The sequence below is a fragment of the Podarcis muralis genome, chromosome 12 (genome assembly GCF_964188315.1).
Source record: "Podarcis muralis chromosome 12, rPodMur119.hap1.1, whole genome shotgun sequence".
NCBI classification, from domain to species: domain Eukaryota; kingdom Metazoa; phylum Chordata; class Lepidosauria; order Squamata; family Lacertidae; genus Podarcis; species Podarcis muralis.
The window spans coordinates 53,936,967-53,960,069 of NC_135666.1; the positions used below are offsets into that span (position 1 = coordinate 53,936,967).

Below are 23,103 nucleotides of genomic sequence, written 5' to 3' on the forward strand. Positions count from 1 at the left end.
AAAGTTAAAGCTGTTCACCACTCCAGCAAAGATGGCAATCTTGGAATACAAGCTCATAAACTTTACTGTTGGTTGCAATAAAGAATTTGTTGCACAGTAGCAAGTGATTTATGTCAAGAAATGAACTATACCCAAGCCAGATATTTTTAGCCAAGAAATGTATAAGCGCAAAAGAAAAATTCTCCAACAGCAGTTCTTCCATTTCAGCTCACCAGGTGACCTTTAAGAATCCCAATTTCAAATTTCATATAAGTTGACTGTATGCAAGGTTAGTAAACGAAGCTTATGCAGATGCTTAAAATCAAATCTACTGAGTCAGATTTATATTACAAAAAGCCAAACACAACTGTGCATTTATGGTGTTCTGGCTTTCATCACAAATTTTCAGCCTGTGCAATATCAAATGGGCCTGGATTTACTGTTTCTGGAGTTTAAATGCTCTCTTTGGCAAACCTTATATTGCAGGGACAGTATGGCAGTTATGCATGTACTAGGAATTGTACCATCTTCCCCAGGGGCCATTCATTTTATATAGCCTTGAGCCATGCCACCAAATGTTTGAATTATTACCATATGTGATGAACAATACAGAATGTGATCTATCAAAAAGTGTGTTCCTCGAGAGGCAGAAAATAGGTGGCAGACTTGCTACAATTTCTTTTGTGTGCAAGCACAATTTTAGCCATAAAACGCTTAATGAACTCATTTTTGCAGCCCGCTCAGGACTGCAAAAATGTAGAAGGCTTATCAAGCATTTTGCAACCCCAAGTACTGGTCAAGCACAGTTATGTTTGGCTTGCTGGTTCATAAGTTGTGCAAGCTTTCCCTGGGATCAGGTTAGATTTAGAATAGCAGCAAAATCCTGGAGCATTTAAATGAACCAAACTCCTCTACCAACAGCTCTCTTCTTTGCCAGTTTACCTCCTACTTGCACTTTTCCAAACCTACCGAAACTTAGAGGTTTTGGAGTGGGGAGAGAAAACCTGTAACTCATATTTCTGAAAATCTTATTCTCAGGGAGTGCTCAAAGAGATTTCCCACTACTCTTTCAAAGCTAATGTTCGTGAAACGCTTTGACCATTCTTAACTGTCTTGTGGCTGCTGTTAAGACTGTCTCCTGTCCTGAAAATTTCTCCTTAAGCAAGCAACAGCTACGAGTCCGGTCAGCAGCACTATTTATTTGCAAACATAATACAAAAAGATGCACAGGAGCCAATATGGTATCAAGAATGTCCACATGTGGGACTGAAAACACGATGGAGCAATGTGATGACAACAGTTTTACAGTTAACAGGCACTTCTGAGCCCCTGTTGTTAGGGCTTTGAGTGCTTTGCAGTTGTTGTTTTAAAATCAAATTTATTTGCTCCCCAAAGTTGAATTCTGTCACCAGCATTAAGCATGTGAGTTTTCAGGGTCCTCCCTTTTAACTCTTCTAGTCCACTTAACTCCCTTACCCATGGATTCTACAGCTGCTTATATTTTATCACACATTGTTGGCATATTGTCATTCATATCCTTTGCAACTGCGAGGCCTAGGAGCTGGCATTTTTAAAGGTGAAAGCTGAGAATCAAAAGAAGCTAAAGATTTGTGTGATGCCGATATCATATGTTTCTACGACCTTAGATTTATTTTTATTTAAAGTCTATGGCAGAATAAAGAAATCTGAAACCACTTAATCCATTTTGTTATGCCAGTAGAGGTATTGAAATGTTATTGGAAGTTACAAGGAAAGTTAGAATATATCTCATGGGATGAATACTGCCAGGCTTTCTTGCACTAACAACTTATACATATATTACATTAGTCTGTCTCATCATCATCATCAAAGCTTTATTGGCATCACTTACAAACATTCAGAATAAATAGGCCAGTGCTATCTTGTCGCCATTTCAATGATACAGTCATTTGCCAAAGGGAAGAAAAGGAGGTGAGCACTCTATTTCACCTCTATGGGTCTCCAGCAAGGTCCTGTAGTGAATTTCGGCGGCAAAAAATCAAATCGAGGAACTTAGCTACTTAGTCTGTCTTAATACACATTTGAAGTACATCTTCCATTGAACATCTGCCTGATAAACAGTTAGGGTAGTTGGAACCACCCAGTGTACTGCTACAGAAATTACTACAAATGATATGAATCAAAGCCACAGAAAACCCCACAAGGAAATCCTGCTGTGCAGAAAGCAAATGAGTTCGATTTGAGTCGGTGTGGCCTTTTTTTGTTTATTTGTTTCTTTTCTTTGGGTGATGAGTCTCCCAGACAAAAAAAAGAAGTGGAAGGGAAAACGCTTTGAAATATACAGCTATATATAAATGCTCTTAATTAGCATGGAGACAAACCAGAGTGGGTTTTTCTTAGTTTTCTAATTGCCGATGAGAGAGAGAGAGAGAGAGAGAGAGAGAGAACGAACGAACGAACGAACGTACGAACGAACGTATTCTGTTTTGAGATAGCTAAAGAGTCATGTAACAAAATGTGTCTCTAGGCGTAATGCACATAACTGAAGGAGATAGTTATTAGGAATGGATAATCCTGTGTCCATTGGCAGCTAGTCTTTTCACTTGCCAGGGCAATTCTCTTGATGACAGCTGATCTGTGATAGGTCTTGCACACCACCAATTTAGTTATCAAGGGTGTGGCCACATTCCATTGACTTAATGGGAAGTTTTTCTTTCAAGTTAACTGCAAAAGCCCATTAACAAGAATTGAGCCAGATGACACCCTAAACGATTATTGTGGCCTTGTGAATAAGCCCTAGGCAGAAACTGCCGTAGCATATTAGATTTTACAGTTTTTAACCTTACAGTTGACTAGTGGATTTTGTTTCGTTTCTTAAGAAAAAAGAGATCCACATTATAGTTGAACTGAACCAGAGGACAGAATTTCTCGATTATTATTGTTCCTTTTGAAAGTCTGCCCTCTCTGCATTTTTGTGGGGCTGTTGAAAGGATGTTGTGGGGTGAGGGAATGGGTTCTTGTTACCTGGACAAGCAAGGAACAAAGAGAAGAGGCACTTTGATTCCCATAAAAAGCATGAGAGAAAGCCCCCAAACAAAGAAGTCAGTATTGAGATCAGCCCCTGAGGAAGAAAATAATCCATTCTGATCACAGGTTGGTTCCATCCCCATTCATGTTGCTCTGTCCTGTTACATGCTTTTTAAAGCAAAATTGCTTGTGAAGGATTGGCCACTTCTGGATCGGCGTTCCAGTCAAAACCAGTTTCCCCAGCCCCAATTTAACTTACTGGTTATACTGGAGCACGAATAACAGCTACCTCAAGTGTTCCAGTTACTGTGTGTTCTTGAGTACATGCTAATTCATGTTGATTTGCCATGTTATTTATACGTAGAGATTTTGTGTACTTGTGCAGTCATCTGCTTAAGTTATGCCCTGGATAAACCAAAGAATCTGCAGACGACAAATTTCCTTGCCTTTTTCCTGTGCTATTATATAACTTGATTTTGTAAGCACAGATTTTATCACGGTCTAAAGCACCGTTTTGAAGAGCCTAAGGCCCACTGGAATATAAGCCCCACTGGAATGTTTTGACAGTCAAATTCTTGAGCGAAACCTCTTCTAAGCAGAGATAATCTAGACAATATTCACATGTGCGCAGAGCAATCCAGACTTAAAATAAGTCTGGCTAAGGAGTTCAGTGGCCATGGGAACCAGCCTCCCTCCTTGATAGAAACTAGGCTGTCCACATAAATGCTAATCAGTTAATAAAATAAAACCGATATCCCTCTTTCATTTACTGTTTTGCTTACATCTTCAGTTCCTTAAGAACCATGTGTGTGCCTGTCTGTTTGTCTGTGTCCCAGTGAACCATGGGTCATGTTGTTTCTTGAACAATGCAGTTCAACCAACACATTTTGATGACGGCAGCTGTTTAATGAACTGCAGATGCTAAGGCAGGATGGCACCACATTGGCAGTGCAGTTCATACATCACTGCAGGCAATCCATACCCAATGACATCATGCCCCGGATAAGCAAACAGGGCTCAGGAATTCCCTTGCCAATGGAGAGATTCTTTTTCTTAATCCAGTTCTTACTGAAAGTGTACCTGATTCATTCCAGATGTCCTGAGATTTAATGACTCAGGAAACTGCTGTCTTGAAAGGAAGGCCTAAGCTCAGTCTCCTGTTGCTGTTGTGATGGGGATTAGAAATCCTCTGTCAGACTCAAACCAATGAGGTTTTCAATAAAGTACCCTAAAGCTATGAATCTGATGGCAGTTCCTTCAGTTCAGACATTTAGTTCGTGCTTTCCAAAGAATCCCACTTCCCCCCTCCCCTCAAGGGTGGAAAACATGCTGCACTTAATGACGACTTAAAACATTTCCCTATTTTTCATATATTTTACTCTATGAGATAACCAGCAGCTGCAGATAGTGACCCGTGATCCTTATTCATTGTTACCTTGGTGAAAAATTCTGTGCTTCCCTGTATGTATGGCAATCAGTAGTTTATTGTATATATAGTTTGAATGCTTTTAAACCGGAATAGGATTTTTTAAAGTCAGGGGTAGCCCCTCCCCCTGATGCTGTTGAACTGCAGATCCCATCATTCTGAGCCAGCAGGTTGGGGTTGATGGGAGTTATCGTCTTGCAATCTTTGGGGAGCACCATGGATACAACCTCAGGGTCTTCTGGGTCAAACTCTTATGCATCTGTAGCAGTGCATTCCATGCTCAGAAAGGCATTGTCCTTGCAGTACAAAACCAGTCAGAACCATTGCACGTGTTCTATTTACTGCCCATTTTATGCAAAAATCCACGATAAATATTTAAACGCCATGCTGAAAGAAAGGTTAAATTGCCCCGACTTCTTCAGGGTTTCCTGTGTCCTGAACGGTCATAGGTGTGACATTACGGAGAAAGTAGCAACATTTCTGAGAGATGCCATTAAACTACGCCGCTGCAAGACTTGAAAGGCACTTTTTAACCTGATTATGTTTCCTCTTAAAGTATCTCCTTTTATGAACAGGCGCCAATTTTATTTTTTGATTTATGTACTTTTGTATCCTCTGCCTGCCAAGTGGGGCTGGTGCTTACTTTGATGGGGCTGGGCTGGCAGCGAGGTTGGGGGTGTGCGGCTGCAGCGGTGGGAGAACTGGATTAGTGGTGGTGCACTACTGCAGCCCAGCATCAATGCCAATGTCACAAGGATGACTCTGTGGCTCTTCCTCACCACATATGCCACTACTGATGCTCATGTAATATAAACACAAGGGGTGCATTTCTAATAGCTGTGTTATTATCAGTAGCCTTGGAATCAATTTTTGATGGAAGGACTACATCTGTTCTATAAATGAATGAATGAAATGTTAAAACCCACCAAAAGCACCGAGAGGGTGATTTGGAGTGTGCTTAACCCTTTTGCTGCCTGCTGCTTCTGTACTTCAATTATCCTCCCGTATGCTTCCATGCATGAAGTTCCATGTATTTGGACAGGTGACATGTAGCCATGTCTTCAGTCAGAATTAATTTTTTTTAATAGATGTAAATCTGAGCTATAAACACCCTTTGACAAAGACACTCAAGAAAGGGTGCCCCCACCCCCACCCTACACACCCAGTCTGGTCAGTTCTGTTCTTCTGGGATCAGTCCAATGCATCCTTTATCAACCGTGAGTCCCCAGATGTGTTTGGACTACAACTCCCATCATCGCTGATTGCTGGCCCTTCTCAGCAGGGATGATGGGAGCAGGGGCGAACGAAGGCTAACCGACACCCGGGGCGGGGCAAACCGCTGGCTGCACATGCATTGTGCCACTACGTACAAGGCATGCGTGGCGTTGCTACGTACGACGCATTTGTGGCATCGCTATGTAGGGCGCATGTGCGGCGTCGCTACATACAGCGCATGCGTGTGACACTGCACATGCGTTGTACATAGCAAGTTTGCCGTCGGCGCCGTTTGGGTGCCATACAGACGGTGGCAGGATCCTCTGCTCATGGCTGCAGATGCGAACGGAATCCTCTGATTGTGGCTGCAGATACGAACGGAGGAATCTCCACATGTGGCTGCAGTGGCACAATGGCTGCTCGCACCGCCGCACCCAGGGGCGGTGGGGTGAACACCCCATGGGGTGCCTTGTCCCCCCCAGACATGGCACCCCAGGCAGACCGTCCCCGCCCCCCTTTGAGACGCCACTGGATGGGAGTTGTATTCCAACTACATCTGGGGGATCCAAGGTTGAGAAAATCTGGCTCTAATGCCGATTTAGAGGACTGCAAAGAAGGCGTCATCTGCAAGCACTCACTTTTGCCTACTGTGACCTCTCTGCAAGAGGTCCAGCAGTGCATCAACGTGCGCTTCCAGTTACTGCTTTTTGCTCCTACAGACTCCACGATAATCCCAGATATTCTTGGCCTCCTTATGATTGACTCAGTCAAGCAAGCTGCTGCTGCTGCTGTAGAGGATGCAGTGATGTGAAATGGCATTTCATGTCTACAATGGCTTACGTTGCTTTATTGACAACATATGTATTCTATTCTCCCTCTTTTTGCTTTCTTTCTTGCAGTTACAGTGTTTTTCGGTTAATGTTCATTTTGTATGCAATACTATCCAACCCTCTTCCTCAAGTGAGCTCAGTGTAGTGCACATGGGGCCAATCAATTTTTCTCATTCATTTCAGTGCACAGTAACGGCAGCAAGCACTGATGGTGGATGAAATATGATCTCTGATTTGCATTGTGGTCTCAAGTAATGCTTTTGGCCTGGCCACACAGTGACTGACTAGGAGGTGAGCCAGACACCTCATTCTTGTCTCCCTGTAACAGGAGAACTCCTTTGGCTTGCGTGTTTTTTTTAAGTGAGATGTCACGTTTCTCTACTGTGAATTGAGAAAAGATGGGAAGGAGTAGCAAAGGGTTAACCTGTTGTCGTTTCTGTTCACAGCGTGGATGATAGGGCTCCCTATCTGGCTTTGGGAGCCGTGAAGAACGTTTCCCTGAACATCACCATCTCCAACATTGGGGACGATGCGTATGACACGAACGTTGCCTTCAACTTCTCCAGAGAGCTCTTCTTCATCAAAATGTGGCAAAAAGTAGGAATAACCGGTCAGCCTTGGGGACAGGCAATGCTGTATTTTTGTTATTCTGAAGTCATGACCTTGGACTTCAAGATAAACTATGGAAGTGAATGGAAGGAAAGTTTCTCATCTCATCCTACACCCCGCAGTCACCTCTGACCGCCACCTTCATGGAAAGAAGGTTTTCTGTTCCCTCCTCTCACAACAGCTCCCCACACCCTGTCCCATATTCCTCAATAGGGTCCTCCTGAACCCCCAGAGAGGTTTTTTTTTTGGGGGGGGGGTTTCAGGCTTTTTGAGGGTTCCTCAAGGAGAGGAAGAGAAGGAACTTTCCTTTTGTTAACTTCTATAAATTTATTTATTTTAGGTTTCAGACCATGGAGATTAGCGGAGTTTTAACTGCTTTCATTTGTCCTAGGGGTGTAAAATCAAGGGAGCTTGGCTCTCCTATTTATCTATATTAAGCTATTTTACAAATAAAAGCTTCTGTGCAGAAGAAGCTTTCTGCAGCTTCTTTCTCTTCTTAATATTCTTGCAGTCACTGGTTTGATCGCGAGAGCGAAAAGAATTCTCACTTGATTGCCCAGATGCTTTTAGCTTTCTTCTTGTATTGGGATATTAAAAACAGCACAGCATTATTAAAAGCCTTTTAAAAAAACAGTTCTCAAAATAAAACAGTTTATGAAGGGAGTTCCAAAGTCTGGAAGCAGACTTACACCCCCCCCCGCTTTTTGCCATCCAGATTTTGAAGAGACTTAAAATTATACAATTTACAAAATGTAAAGCCTAAATTAAACCTCACAAAGTCTGATGACGTATTGAGAATTGGGGGAGGGAGAGAAGCTTTACTATCTCTCAATTATTTCATTCAGCTAACCTCCCCTGCTTTTCAGCTGCAAGGAGGCATTAGCTGAGTGAGATAACTAAGGATACAAATGTGCAGCTGGAGCCGCCCCTTTAACTCATAATAATAATAATAATAATAATAATAATAATAATAATAATAATTTTTATTTACTGTATTTTTCGCTCTATAAGACGCACCAGACCACAAGATGCACCTAGTTTTTGGAGGAGGAAAACAAGAAAAAAATATATTCTGAATCTTAGAAGCCAGAAGAGCAAGAGGGATCGCTGCGCAGTGAAAGCAGCAATCCCTCTTGCTGTTCTGGCTTCTGGGATAGCTGCGCAGCCTGCATTCGCTCCATAAGACGCACACACATTTCCCCTTGCTTTTTAGGAGGGAAAAAGTGAGTCTTATAGAGCAAAAAATACGGTATATGCCACCCTCCCCAGCCGAAGCCGGGCTCAGGGCGGCTAACAACAATAAAACAGTACAAAAGCACAACACAACACAACACTCTAAAACCATTCATTATAAAATTAATTCGACTCAAACCAATGGCAGCCATTGGGCCAGAGCTCCGCGTAGATTGCCGAAGGAGGGAGTCAGGCTGTGCCCTGGCCAAAGGCCTGGTGGAACTGCTTTGTCTCTGTCTTGAAATCTAAGTGATTTCAAGGGGAGCCTCCAAGTTCCCTTGATTCTTGACCATCGGTGAAGGTATGCTGTGTCTTCCATGTCCCACTTTACATATTTCTTTTGCTGCACAAGCACATGCCTAGAGACAAGCAAACCTGTTCACCTCAACAACAACAACATAATGGTGTTGTGTTTAGTGGTCCTATGTAAAGCATGTTTCCACTGAAAAAAGCAGCTCGCTCGGATACTTTTAGCAGCTGCTCTGTTAATGAACACGATCCAGCAGAAGAGGCCCACCTTTCCCCCATATTGCTACCTGAAATGCCTTCTCAGCAGAGGTAAACCTCAGAATCAAGACCACCCTGGCTGCCAGGTTTATAATCTCCCTCGGATAGCCCTCCTGATATACAGTAACCTGCCATGCATCTCGGTTTGTTTTTTCATGTGCCTGCTAAGCGCTGCTTAGTAGATTAAATGTAATATGCTTTCATCTGGTTATTGTAGCTACGAGAAGTGAGGACAATAACTGGCTCTTTGTTTCAAATGGCTTATGTAAACTCCCGAAAACGTATATTAGGTGCATGGACACTGAATATCTAATGGTAAGATTTAAAGGAAGAAATATGCCCCGGCTCAGTAATTATTAGAGTAGCATTTACTTTCCATGCAAGTGTTATTGTTGCTGGCTCTCATTTCCTTTAGACTCTGAAATTTCATGAGCCATGTTAATGGGATTTCTGGGCAAACCCCCTGTTCCTCTTCACTGGGGTGAGAAAGGGCACGTTGATATTTAAAAGACTTCATTTATTGAGCTATTTTGTTTCCACACTGCTTTGCAGCCAGCCAGCATCAGTGCCTTGGCCAGAGGCTGAAAGATTGCTTTCCATAGGCTTAAGGGACAATTAGTCCTCAAACTGTGCATCACTATAGAGAGGATTCTTTGAGGTGTTCTTTCAAGTGTGCCTGCTTATTAACCTTGCATCATTTGGTTAGTTGTCCTAGCGTTGCTATTTTAGAAATGGCCATCTGTGTGGCAAATGTTTTGCAAGGTTAGTTGTCAGTGGATATTTCATAAATAAAGAAATTTCCCCCTCTCCCCCACAAAAAAACACTTTATTTAGAATGCTTCTATTCTCTTGGATGGTTGCTACTGTACTGATCAATATACAGTTGTACCTTGGATCTTGAAAGCCTTGGATCTTGAACAAATTGGCTGCTGAGCGATCGAAACCTGGGAGTGAGTTCCCGGTTTTTGAACGTTCTTTTGGAAGCTGAACGTTCAGTGAGGATTCTGTGGCTTCTAATTGGCTACAGGAGCTTCCTGCATCCAATCAGAAGCTGCGCTTTGGTTTTGAAAGTCAAACGGACTTCCGGAATGGATTCCATTCAACTTCCAATGTACAACTGTCAGGGGCTCAGGAGCAGAGGCGCAGGGGAGAGAGGAAATGGAGAGCGAAGGGGAAGAATCTGAGGGCAGCGGAGGGCAGAATGACAGTGACCCGAGGGATTCCATAAGCCTCTCCAGTGAATCAGAAGATTCCCAGAAGGGGGCGCCGATGGCCAGGGCAAGGGGGGTCCCAGGGGGGACACACCAGAAGCAGGGGGCCAGCGGAGACTCCCAAAGCAGTAGCTGGAAATCAGGACCAGCTTCCCCACCTGAGCGTAGTGGGGGGGAAGAGCCCCATAGGTCAGAGTCAGCGTCTCCTCCGGCAAGCAGGGAGGAGGAGTCAGACCCAGCTAGCATCCCCGAAGAGGGAAGCAGCGACAGGAGCAGTATAACGGTCAGAAGGAAGGTGGCAGGCTGGGCGCGCGCGCCAAGTTCAAATGTACAGGCGCGCGGGACAGCAGAAAACCCGGATTGGGAACCAGGTCCTAAAGCTCGCCGGAGGGAGGGGGAAGACTCAGGGGACTCAGCGTCAGAAGAGTCTAGGAAGGGCAGGACCTCGGCGGACAAGCGGACCCAGAGGAGGAGGGAGCAGAGGAAGAGGTGGAGCAAGGCTAGGGTCTTAAACTGGTGTCTGGGGGGAGGAGACTCAGACGGAGCTTCGGCGGTCTAGGGTTTAAGACGTAGAGCTGCGCGCCGTGGCTGTAAAAGAGAAACTGAACTTCAATAAAGACTATTTTATATAACAACGGACTGGCGTTGGTCCTCTGTGAGCTGGGACCTGAGGCAGCTTTGACAACAACTGTATAGAAAGAACACATTTTGAATGTGTTCCCATAGATCAGAAGTGTATAGTAGTGGATCTGGATACAAACCAAGTCCAACTTAGGTTCCACTGAAATCAATAGGATTCAAATTAGTCATTGATTTTTATAGTATCTAAGTGACTAGCTTTGTCTCAATCCAGCCTATGGTCAATTTGAACAGAAGAACATTTGGAGGGTGGGTGGGTGGGTGTAGTGGTGTGAGTCCTTTGAAAATAAACCCAAAGAAATTAAATAATGTTATGCAAGGAATGGTGAGTTAATTTGAAGGATTTTCTCCCCTGTTCTCCTGGTCTTCTTTGTGCAGTTTGGTTTTGTAGTTAACAATTGGAGTATGTCAGTACTCAAAACAACAGGACACTGTCTTGTGGAAGGAAGTTTCGCTGAAATCAGTGATACCCTTCCAAGCAAATTGGGATCCTAGACTCTTTTGAAGTCAGGCTTGTGTTCTAATGAAAGAGCCTAATGTTAATGACCTCTGTAGGTCATTAACAACAGACAGCTTTTAATGGCCTCCTTCTTTCTCCTTTTTCTGCAGCAGCAGGAGGCATTGACCTCTGGGCTTATTTTCTTTGTAACAAGACCTAGAAGTTTATCGGTTTTTATTAGAAAGGAGCTGCATCTTTCACACCAGAGAGTCTTTCGCTTGCTTTTAAAAGTGGCAGTTTGAGATGGTGCTGAGAGATAAATGGCACCCTGAACTGAAATCCCAACCGTATGATAATTATATATATTGGAAATGGGCCTCACCCAATTACATGTTCTGTATCAATATGCCTTAATGACAGGGACTGCTCAGTAATTGTCCTCTTTCATTTGCTAGCTCATTTAGACAATTTGGTAGGAACAGGCTCTGAAAAGCATACTGTCCTCTTGTTAAGAACATTTTAAAAAGAGATGTTCCCAGTCCTGATTTGCTTATTGAAGTCACCCAGGATATCAGCCACGTACAGTAAGAGTTGCAGAGTCAGACTTAACATTTAACTGGAATTTTAGCCGCCATTATTATTATTATTATTATTTTATTAGTTATGTCCTGGCTACAAGCACTGCTTTGTCTAGAACAGGGGTCGGCAACATAAGGCCCGTGGGCCGGTAGCGGCCCACAAGGCTTGTCTAACCAGCCCATGACAACCCTTGCCGCCCCCCACCCACCCACCGCCCCCTGTTCTTACCGGTGTGGTGTGGGAACCAACCTCTGGGTTGATGGTGCCTGTGCGCATGCGCACAGGTGCTCCTCTGACCCGGATGTGCGCTGGAAATAGTGTGTGCGCATGTGTCCGGGATGGAGAAGCGCCCTTGCTATTTCCAGTGCACTTCTGGGTCTGAGGAGCATCAGAAATAGCATGTGTGCATGCACACGGGCACTCCTCCGACCCGGAAGAGCACGCGTGCGCACATGCTCCGGTCCATCCTCTGATGGACAGACCGTTGATCGGCCCATCCTTGGATAAAGTTGCCTACCTCTGGTCTAGAATTTGGGTTCTGAACTAGCAACCTTCCTTGACTGAAGGCTAAGTTGGGTTCCTGCCTAGTGGAACTCAGAGGCTGGATACGCATTGCCAGGATGGTGTAGCTTCATGCTTTGCTGAAGCTGCATTCAGCAGTGGATTGGTCTCTTATGTTTATAATGATGAACGGAGAAGAGAGAAAGAGTGTGAGTGAGGAGGAGAAGTGAGCAAGCCTGTTGAGGGTTCCTGATACATAAACCATGGTTAGCCATTGGCCAATGACTTCTTCCCAGAGGTGCCCAGTGCCATAACAGCAACCCTGCTGTTTTATTTCAGTGCCTGAAGCATTGATGGCACTGCCGTGATCTTTGTGGCTTGTGCCAGCAAGAGGGGAAATGCTCCTCTCTTTTCCCCCTAGATGCAAACATTTAAAAAAATAAAGTATTCTCAGACTCTCCTTCCCTAAGACTCTCTATCCCCAGCAGTTTCGTAAGGGGAAAGTGAAATGTACTCAGAGCAGCTTGGGCTGTTTTTGGAAATGTGATAGGGCGCTATACTTTTTCCTTTGGTGGCCTCTCAGTAGGTTACCCAAAAGAGAGATGGAATACTTGGTTAGGGCCAGCTTTCTCATTGGTGAAGTGGCACATTGAGGCAGTGTTTTAGTCCATATGTGCCAATGACTGAGTTCCTGCTCCGGAAAGAATCCAAAATTGCCATTTTGCAAAAGCCTGTTCCAGAGATGATGGGCAGTATGTTAGATGGCCCATGGGACATCTCCCATAGTGTCTTTCAAGCCAAATCTGAAGGCAAGTGGAATTTGGTTGAGGGTAAGTGGAATTTGGTTAAGGATAAAGGAGCTGTCTCGAGAAGGGTGTGTGTGTGAGAGAGAGAGGGATCATGATAGGAAAGACTTGGAGTGCAAGGAAAGTGGACCAGTAGCCCAGGTGAGGAACTGAGCCATTGTTTGGCCAGTCATTGGAAGTAGTTGCTTTGTGGTTTCCACAGAATAAAAAAACCAGTCAGTTATCAGCTCATGGAGGATTCTTGTCTCAAAGCAGTCTTGAACAAGTAACCAAACATTAAAGTTCTCATGAAAGTGATAAGTCTGTGGCTTCAGAGTGCAGGTGGGCGCTTTTCCTAACAAAAGCCAGATGTTGCTCTTGCCTAGTCTTCTCACGAGTAGGACTGCTATTCTGTGAAGGAGTTTCCATCACCCCTGCCCCCAGGTTCCCACTTCAATAAGAACTAGGCTTAAGTCTGGCCGTGTAACACAGTATCATTTGTATGTGCTACAAACACCTTTGAGCCTTCTGTGATGAAAAAGCTTCCAATAAAAGCTATCGCCTGATGGTAAATGGTTCAAGTTATAGCAGCCTATAGTGGATTCAGTTATTTGATTTTAAAAATGCATTAAATTTTTAAATGCAGGCAGATTATGAGAATGGGTAATCCTTGTAATCAATCATAACATATGCTATCATGCTCTACATTGACACTGCAGTGCCAAACCTGCTTACTTGGGAGTAAGTCCAATGGAACTGTGTGGGATTTATCTTTGGACAGAACTATATAGGATTGTGTTCGCGAACAGAGTATTTTTATTACATGCTAAATGTTATATTTAAATTTTAAAATGAGTGGTCAGCCTCTTAAGATTAGAACTGATACTTTTTATAATTACGTTGATAACATGTCATGTTGCAAGGTGATTAAAAAGCTGCCCTAGCAAAATTCCCCCCATTTGTACAACTGCTACATGTACTAGAGCCCTAATGTTGAATGCTTGGCCATTCAACTTCAAGAGTTGCATGATATATGGAGAAACGTGACTGATATATGGAGAAACGTGACTCAAAGAAGTAGGAGGCCCAGGGTTCGCTCTGATTGTTTAGAAATACGCAATCGCTTTGAGGTCCTTTCCCCTAGCATGGAAGACGAAGAGCAGACTCCATTTGAGGATCTCTCCCTCATTACAGTCGATCAGGTATATGAAGACGAGGAGCAAAGGCAGTCCTCTGGGAATGTCCAGGCGACCTTGGAACCGACAGCTCACAGAAGAACCCCGACCAGACCTAAGAGGAGGCGTGTAGTGGTGATAGGGGATTCCCTACTGAGGGGAACAGAAGCAGTGATCTGTGGGCCTGACAAGATGTCTCGGGAAGTGTGCTGTCTCCCCGGGGCTAAGATCCAAGATGTAACTGAACGACTGCAAGGAATCATAAAACCCACTGACAAATACCCCTTCCTCTTGGTTCATGTGGGAACCAATGACACTGCAAGCAATAGCCTCCAGAAGATCAAAAGAGATTACGAGGCTCTGGGCAGGAAATTGAAGCAATTAAATGCACAAATTGTCATCTCATCTGTCCTCCCAGTTGAACGACGTGGCCCAGGGAGAGAGGGAAAAATAGTGGAAGTGAACAACTGGCTTCGCAAATGGTGCAAACAGGAACGGTTTGGATTCTTAGATCACGGAATGCAGTTTCTTGAAGATGGACTTCTGGCAAGCGATGGGCTGCACCTCACAACGGTTGGGAGGAATGTTTTTGCAAAAAATCTCAGAAACCTCATCAGGAGGGCTTTAAACTGACTAATGTGGGGGAGGGAGACAGTGCTCCTGAAGGTAGGAGTCTATCAATTGATGAAGATGATCATCCAAATGTCATAGACCGAATGGAGCAAAGAGCATGCAGACCTAGTGGTGGGAGGAGAAAATCCTTAAATAAGAGACACGGGGGAATGATTAATGGACTTCAATGTCTGTACACTAATGCGCAAAGCATGGGAAATAAACAAGATGAGCTTGAGCTCCTGGTACAGCAAACTAAATATGACATAATAGGAATCACTGAAACCTGGTGGGATAAATCCCACGATTGGAATGTAATAATGGAGGGATACAATCTATTTCAAAGAAACAGACCAGACAAGAAAGGAGGAGGAGTGGCGTTATATGTCAGGGATGTGTATACCTGTGAAGAGATCCAAGATTTAGAACCTCAAAGCCAAAGTGAGAGCATTTGGGTCAAAATTAAGGGAGAGAAGAATAACAGTGACCTCATTGTGGGAGTTTACTATAGATCCCCAAGCCAAACGGAGGACATAGATGATGCCTTCCTGGAACAGATGGCCAAGCATGCAAAAGGAAGGGAGATAGTAGTAATGGGGGACTTCAATTACCCGGATATTTGTTGGATGTCAAACTCAGCCAAGAGCATAAGGTCAAACAGATTCCTCACTGCCCTTGCAGACAACTTCATTGTCCAGAAAGTGGGAGAAGCAACAAGAGGAACAGCCATTTTAGATCTGGTCCTAACCAATGTTGATGACCTGGTTAGTGGGGTAGAAGTGGAAGGATCATTAGGCGCGAGTGATCATGCTCTTCTGAAGTTTACTATACAGCGGAAAGGAGCAGCCAAGCATACTAGGACTCAATTTCTCGACTTTAAGAAAGCCGACTTCATAAAGCTTAGGGAAGTGCTGGGTGAGATCCCATGGACAGTAATACTAAAAGGAAAGGGAGTTCAAGATGGCTGGGAGTTTGTTAAGAGGGAGATAGTAAAAGCACAACTTCAGGCAATACCAATGAGACGGAAACATGGAAGGTGCCTAAAGAAGCCAGGGTGGCTATCTAAAGAACTTTTAACTGAGTTAAGATTAAAAAAGGATGTGTACAAAAAATGGAAAAGGGGGGAAACCACCAAAGAGGAATTCAAACAAATAGCCAGCACGTGTAGACACAAAGTCAGAAAAGCTAAAGCACAAAATGAACTCAGGCTTGCTAGAGAGGTTAAAAGCAACAAAAAAGGCTTTTATGGGTATGTTCGTAGCAAAAGGAAGAACAAAGAAACCGTGGGGTCACTCAGAGGAGAAGATGGTGAAATGCAAACAGGGGACACAGAAAGGGCTGAACTCCTCAATACCTTCTTTGCATCAGTCTTCTCCGATAAAGAAAACAATGCCCGACCTGAAGAATTTGGAGCAAATGATTCAGCAGAGGAAACACAGCCCAGAATAACTAAGGAGATAGTACAAGAATACTTGGCTAGTCTAGATGTATTCAAGTCTCCAGGGCCAGATGAACTGCATCCAAGAGTATTAAAAGAACTGGCAGATGTGATTTCAGAACCACTGGCAGTCATCTTTGAGAATTCCTGGAGAACAGGCGAAGTCCCGGCAGACTGGAGGAGGGCAAATGTTGTCCCTATTTTCAAAAAGGGGAAAAGAGAGGACCCAAATAATTACCGCCCAGTCAGTCTGACATCAATACCAGGGAAGATTCTGGAGCAGATCATTAAGCAAACAGTCTGTGAGCACCTAGAAAGGAATGCTGTGATCACCAATAGTCAGCATGGATTTCTGAAAAATAAGTCATGTCAGACTAACCTGATCTCGTTTTTTGACAGAATTACAAGCCTGGTAGATGAAGGGAACGCAGTGGATGTAGTCTACCTTGATTTCAGCAAGGCATTTGACAAGGTGCCCCATGATATTCTTGTAAAGAAGCTGGTAAAATGCGGTCTTGACTATGCTACCACTCAGTGGATTTGTAACTGGCTGACTGACCGAACCCAAAGGGTGCTCATCAATGGTTCCTCTTCATCCTGGAGAAGAGTGACTAGTGGGGTGCCACAGGGTTCTGTCTTGGGCCCGGTCTTATTCAACATCTTTATCAACGACTTGGATGATGGACTCAAGGGCATCCTGATCAAATTTGCAGATGACACCAAACTGGGAGGGGTGGCTAACTCCCCAGAGGACAGGATCACACTTCAAAACGACCTTGACAGATTAGAAAACTGGGCCAAAACAAACAAGATGAATTTTAACAGGGAGAAATGTAAAGTATTGCACTTGGGCAAAAAAAATGAGAGGCACAAATACAAGATGGGTGACACCTGGCTTGAGAGCAGTACATGTGAAAAGGATCTAGGAGTCTTGGTTGACCACAAACTTGACATGAGCCAACAGTGTGACGCGGCAGCTAAAAAAGCCAATGCAATTCTGGGCCTCATCAATAGGAGTATAGCATCTAGATCAAGGGAAGTAATAGTGCCACTGTATTCTGCTCTGGTCAGACCTCACCTGGAGTACTGTGTCCAGTTCTGGGCACCACAGTTCAAGAAGGACACTGACAAACTGGAACGTGTCCAGAGGAGGGCAACCAAAATGGTCAAAGGCCTGGAAATGATGCCTTATGAGGAACGGCTAAGGGAGCTGGGCATGTTTAGCCTGGAGAAGAGGAGGTTAAGGGGTGATATGATAGCCATGTTCAAATATATAAAAGGATGTCACATAGAGGAGGGAGAAAGGTTGTTTTCTGCTGCTCCAGAGAAGCGGACACGGAGCAATGGATCCAAACTACAAGAAAGAAGATTCCACCTAAACATTAGGAAGAACTTCCTGACAGTAAGAGCTGTTCGACAGTGGAATTTGCTGCCAAGGAGTGTGGTGGAGTCTCCTTCTTTGGAGGTCTTTAAGCAGAGGCTTGACAACCATATGTCAGGAGTGCTCTGATGGTGTTTCCTGCTTGGCAGGGGGTTGGACTCGATGGCCCTTGTGGTCTCTTCCAACTCTATGATTCTATGATTCTATGATTCTATGATTCTATCTCTTTTGCTATCCCATTTTAGATACTGTCTTTCATATGGCTCCCATCTGCCTAACAGAGGTGACACTAAATCCATTTGAAAACTACGTAGTTACAGTGCAGAATCGTTATTAGAAGCGAGCAGAAATGGGTTAAACTTCCACACAGCTTCACAGTAATAAAATATGATGCTCAGTTGAGAGATAGTATGCCCCCCCAAATCCTATGCATTCTGCATGATAGACTTAATTAGACACATCTACAACTGAAAAAACAACAACCCATGTCTCAGCAGGTATTTTTGAAGAAGTGTGTAGCTGATTCATGTACAGCAGACCCTCCAAGTGTCCCTATTTCCCAAGGACAGTTCCCAGATTTACAGAAGCCATTCCTGTTTCTGATCCCGGAATGTCCTGCTTTTCCTTAAAGGTAAAGGTAAAGGGACCCCTGCCCATTAGGTCCAGTTGTGACCGACTCTGGGGTTGCTCATCTCGCTTTATTGGCCGAAGGAGCCAGCGTACAGCTTCCGGGTCATGTGGCCAGTATGACTAAGCCACTTCTGGCTAACCAGAGCAGTGCACGGAAACGCCGTTTACCTTCCTGCCGGAGTGGTACCTATTTATCTACTTGCACTTTTGATGTGCTTTTGAACTGCTAGGTTGGCAGGAGCAGGGACCGAGCAATGGGGGCTCACCCCGCCACGGGGATTCGAACTGTCGACCTTCTGATCGGCAAGTCCTAGGCTCTGTGGTTTAACCCACAGCGCCACCCGCGTCCCTCTACCACATCCCTCTTTTCCTTAGGGTGCCCCTATTTCCATCAGAGGGTATGGATTTTTGCGACCCTCTGAGCCAAGGAGCCTTTAGAATACAACTGAAGGCAGTCCTATATAGGGAAGTGTTTCTTATGTTTAATGTTTTTATATATGTTGGAAGCCGCCCAGAGTGACTGGGGCACCCCAGTCAGATCGGCAGGATGTGTGTGTGTGTGTGTTTGTGTGTGTGTGTGTGTGTGTGTGTGTGTGTATAATCATGGAATAGGACGTTCCTATTTTAATTGAAAAAATGTTGGAGGGTATTTGTACACCAAGCTGCAGAATGAAGTAGGATGGACTGTACCACTTTATATTAAAAGTGGGCCATACCAGTTGCAAATATCCCGTTCCATGTAATGAAAACCTGCCTGCAAATCATCTGAAGCGGTACAGTCTATTCTTCTGCCTCATCCTGCTGCATTGCGTAGACCAGGCCTTAGAACACTGATAAAGACAGACTTGGCCTGAAATGTTATAGCAATATGACATCCACATGCACAACACATAACTTCTGGTCAATCCGTAATCCTCGTTGTGGTAATTCCAAAAAGGTCTCCTTTCCAAGCTGGACATGCCACCGTGTAATTTGGGGCATGTCTGTTTTGTACAAACAGGCCTGATTTCCTGTCTTACGTGCTCTCATTCCATTTGGTCAGGCATTTACTCCTTAGGAGAGATTTAAGGGTTTTTATTTAACAGATTCAAAGGTGCAATTAAGAAGATTTGTGGTCTCCGTATGGAAAGGGATGTTCTTTTCTACGCTCCACGCAGTTGCCTTCATTTATCTGAGCTTATTCTAGGGAAGGAGGTGGTTTTCTACACGAACACATAAACAACCCTCGTCTTATTTCTAATATGTATAGTCATTTTGGCCACAACTGAAGACTGATTTATGCAGGAAAAAGGCAACAGCATAGGATCACTGTGTCATTCATTCAAGCACTGCAATCTCCTATTCCTCTGCCTATAATTAGTGTTACTTTTAAAAAACCCCAAAAAACTGAGATTTATCTTCCAAAATATAGTTCATTTATGGCCCATCTGTAGCATTTAGATTTCTAGAAAATGCATCCTTGATCAGCTGCTATTTCCTTTTTATTTTTCACTGGGGAGTTGCTGTTATAAGTTTTATATATATATATAAGAAATTCAGCTGCTTGGGATTTGTTTGACCTTCAGATGTAAGAACCTACTGCATCTACTGTAACTGGTTGCAGATATCCTGGTTTTAAAAGGATTAGGCTCAGCTTAAAGGGGCAAGCAGAGGAAGCTCATTTATCTTAAATATCATTTTGACAGCATCCTTTTCCATGGTCTTGTCAGTCCCACGTTAGTCACTTAACCCTTTGTTTCTCTCTTCAGTTCACTTGTGAATCGATTTTCTGATAACTTCTTGTGGTCTTTCTCTGTGCATTTGAAGTCTAGTGGTTAGAGCTGGCCTGCAGATCTGGATTTGGCAAAATCAAAGACAAGTTTCAGCTCAGCTTCCAGTAGTTTGTCAGCTGCCCTATCTCCCTCCCTTAAAGACTTTCTAAATGCAAGAGTGAGTGTGCATTATTTGAAAAGATATATCCGTGTTCATTCTCACCAACCCATGGTTTGTCTTAGCATTACGCATGAACAAGGCCAGCTAAATTTGAATATTAGCAAAATTTATTTTCATAATGTAACCAGTGTAGTGTTGGTAACTGGTTCTTTCCAGTATTTGCAGGAGAAGATCATACAAAATTAAATTGTTAGGATTTAAATCAAGAAAGATCTCCACAAAATAAAGACTAGCCATTAATACTAATTCAAAACTAAGCAGGGTCCGGTATGGTTTCAAACTGAACGTTGAGATTCCTGCTTTTCAGGGGGTTGGACTAGATGACCCTAAGTTCCCTTCCACCTCTATAGTTCTATGAAATCTATGAAACAGTCTCTGATCTGTTCCATACAAAGTAAGTTCTGTAAAGAGGCTTCTTTCTGGCCTTTCACAGTATGTGAGAAGTATTAGTTTTGGCTCTTAAGAAATGGAGTTTCTTTTCCTTGGCAGCAAGACACAGTTGCCTTTTAAAAACTTTGCCGTATATCATTCTAATGAATGAATGGACTATGTGAGTGTGAGAGTGTTTATGGAACAAGAGTTTTGAAATTGTTAATCGCAACCGAAGTATTAATAAGCCACAATAGAATGTCTCACTCTCTTCCTACCCACCCCAGTTGATGAAACTGAATGAATTTAAGTGCCTCATTGGCCATACCTATATTCTCCCTATTGGTGCTACATATTTTACAGGAGAGCAAACTATGCAGATAATTCACGGGGCTGACATTTTCAGTGACAGCCCTGTGTTCTTTATAAAATAGCCGACCCACTCTCCATGTTACGTTCCCTAAATCCAAACTGAGAGGCTGCTCTTGGTGCAATAGCTTTTAGTAACACCACATAGACAACAGCCCAAAGATCACACCAGTCTTTATTTAATTCGCAGCATAGAGTTCAGGGGTGCGCACTGGTGTAGAACCATTATAAAAATGACCCATGGAGTTGCACCGCATCACCTCCCTACGTGTCTCACTGTGCAAGGTGTACGTACAAGTGATTAAAAAAAAAGAGTGGCACTTTTCCAGCATAACACTTGTGATCCAGAAGCAAAGGTTTAAGTCATGTTCTGGATTCAGTGACTTTTTTTTACTCATTTTAATTTATAGAATGACAGGCGATTCTTGAAGCTTCTTCCAGCTATTCCTGTTAAAACTCAAAGCACACATATGCTTTGAGTGCATATTATGAGTGCTAGTGCATATTAACTTTTTGTGGTTACAGTTGTGTTTACCAAAAGGGTGAGATTTCAATTCTGATGATTTCTTTTTTCCTGTTGATTACAAAGCCATGCATTTTGAGATGCTCACAAACTATCTCCCTTACCAATGGAATGAATACCTTACGTACGAGGGGCTCTTTGCCGTCCCTCTTGCCATTCCCCCACAAGCCCCAATAGCTTCTTCTCCCCACCCCATGCAACAAGATTTTTATAAATTACTTTTAACATTGCTTTTAATGCTGTAACCCATCCCAACACCTTAGGGTGAAGGTCAGGTAATGAATTAATGCAACTACTGCCCTCATTGTTCACCTTCCTGACTCCATTTCTGAGGCCGTTTCTTCCATTCTGCAGTCCCATTTTGTACCCCTTCCACCCCCCCCCCCATGTTCATACCTCTCCCCTCCTTTAGTACACCTGCTTTGCATCGCCTGCATCTTCCTCCTCCCACAAATTGCCACTACTATCCTGTTTTCCCGAAAATAAGACAGTGTCTTATATTAATTTTTGCTCCCAAAGATGTGCTAGGTCTTATTTTCAGGGGGTGTCTTATTTTTCCATGAAGAAGAATACGGTGCACATTTATTGTCTAATTGTGAGTCAGCCAGACTCCGTCAGGGCAGAGCGAGCAGCAGGCGGCAGCTTGCCCCGGCGGTGGCACAGGCTCTCTGATTTAAAGAGACCTCACACTGCCTGAACAGCTCCGGCTGTGCTGCGGCTAGTGAGCTGCGTGGCGGCGCCTGCCGCCAGTGGCGTAGCGTGGGTTGTCAGCACCCGGGGCAAGGCAAGTAATTTGCGCCCCCTAACCCGAGTGAGCCAGGTAGGGGCAGAGAGATGTGAGTGCAAGTGCGCCCCCCCCCCGATGTTGTGCCCGGTGCAGCCGGCCCCCCTGCATCCCCCACGCTATGCCACTGCCTGCCGCTACAGTCCAGAGGAGTCAGACGCCTTACGGTAGCTTTGGGGGCCTTATATTCCGGGGAGGCCTTATGTTCGGGCAAGGCCTTATTATCGGGGAGGTCTTCTTTTCGGGGGATGCCTTATATTACAGCGAGAGGCAAAACTGGAAGTAGGTCTTATTTTCGGGTGATGTCTTACTTTCAGGGAAACTGGGTAAGTACTCTTTTCACCTTCTGCCCAATTAGGAAACTGAAGCCACTTCCTCCTTAAGACCCTTTCATGTCCCTGCTTTCGTGGGATGTGATCCATGAGAGGCAGTCAAGTACAACATTCCTTGTAATGCTAGAGAATACATGCAAGGGAATGTTTGGTCTTCCTGTTCCTCCTGGCTGGAGCATCCTTCTTTTTGCATGTGGTAGAAGGTGGGCGTCCAGGTAACAAAAGGACGAGTCACGCAGCACACCTCTCTCTTTTTGACATCCTTCCTTGTTTGACCAGCTTCTAGCTAGGACTGCTCTGCTAGCTCTCAGCTAGCAGAAGTACTGGGATTATTCCCCCATACGGGGTAGATCTGCGTGTACATATTTGTAACTAAGTCTGCCTTCAGGAATCCAACTGTGAAGTGATGTGAGTAAACTTCTTTTATTGACTTTGAATAAGATTGTTGCGTCTTTATTCTTTTAAGAGGGATTCAGGGGAACTTACCAGGAATCTGAGACAGATTGAATTGTACAATAGTGAGAGGCTCACACGAGCCTGCAACCAGCTATCTGCTGTGCATATAAAAGGGGAATGTAACTCTGCTACATAAAGGAACT

General features: G+C 44.0%; 1 protein-coding gene across 1 annotated transcript in view; it reads left to right on the plus strand.

Annotated features, from left to right (window-relative positions):
- The window catches only part of ITGA9 (integrin subunit alpha 9), a 243,351-nt gene that overhangs the window by 145,966 nt on the left and 74,282 nt on the right, over positions 1 to 23,103 (plus strand). Inside the window, exon 18 of the mRNA XM_028751023.2 lies at positions 6,903 to 7,053. Within this exon, the coding sequence (XP_028606856.2) occupies positions 6,903 to 7,053 (151 nt within the window). The remainder of the gene's footprint in view (positions 1 to 6,902; positions 7,054 to 23,103) is intronic.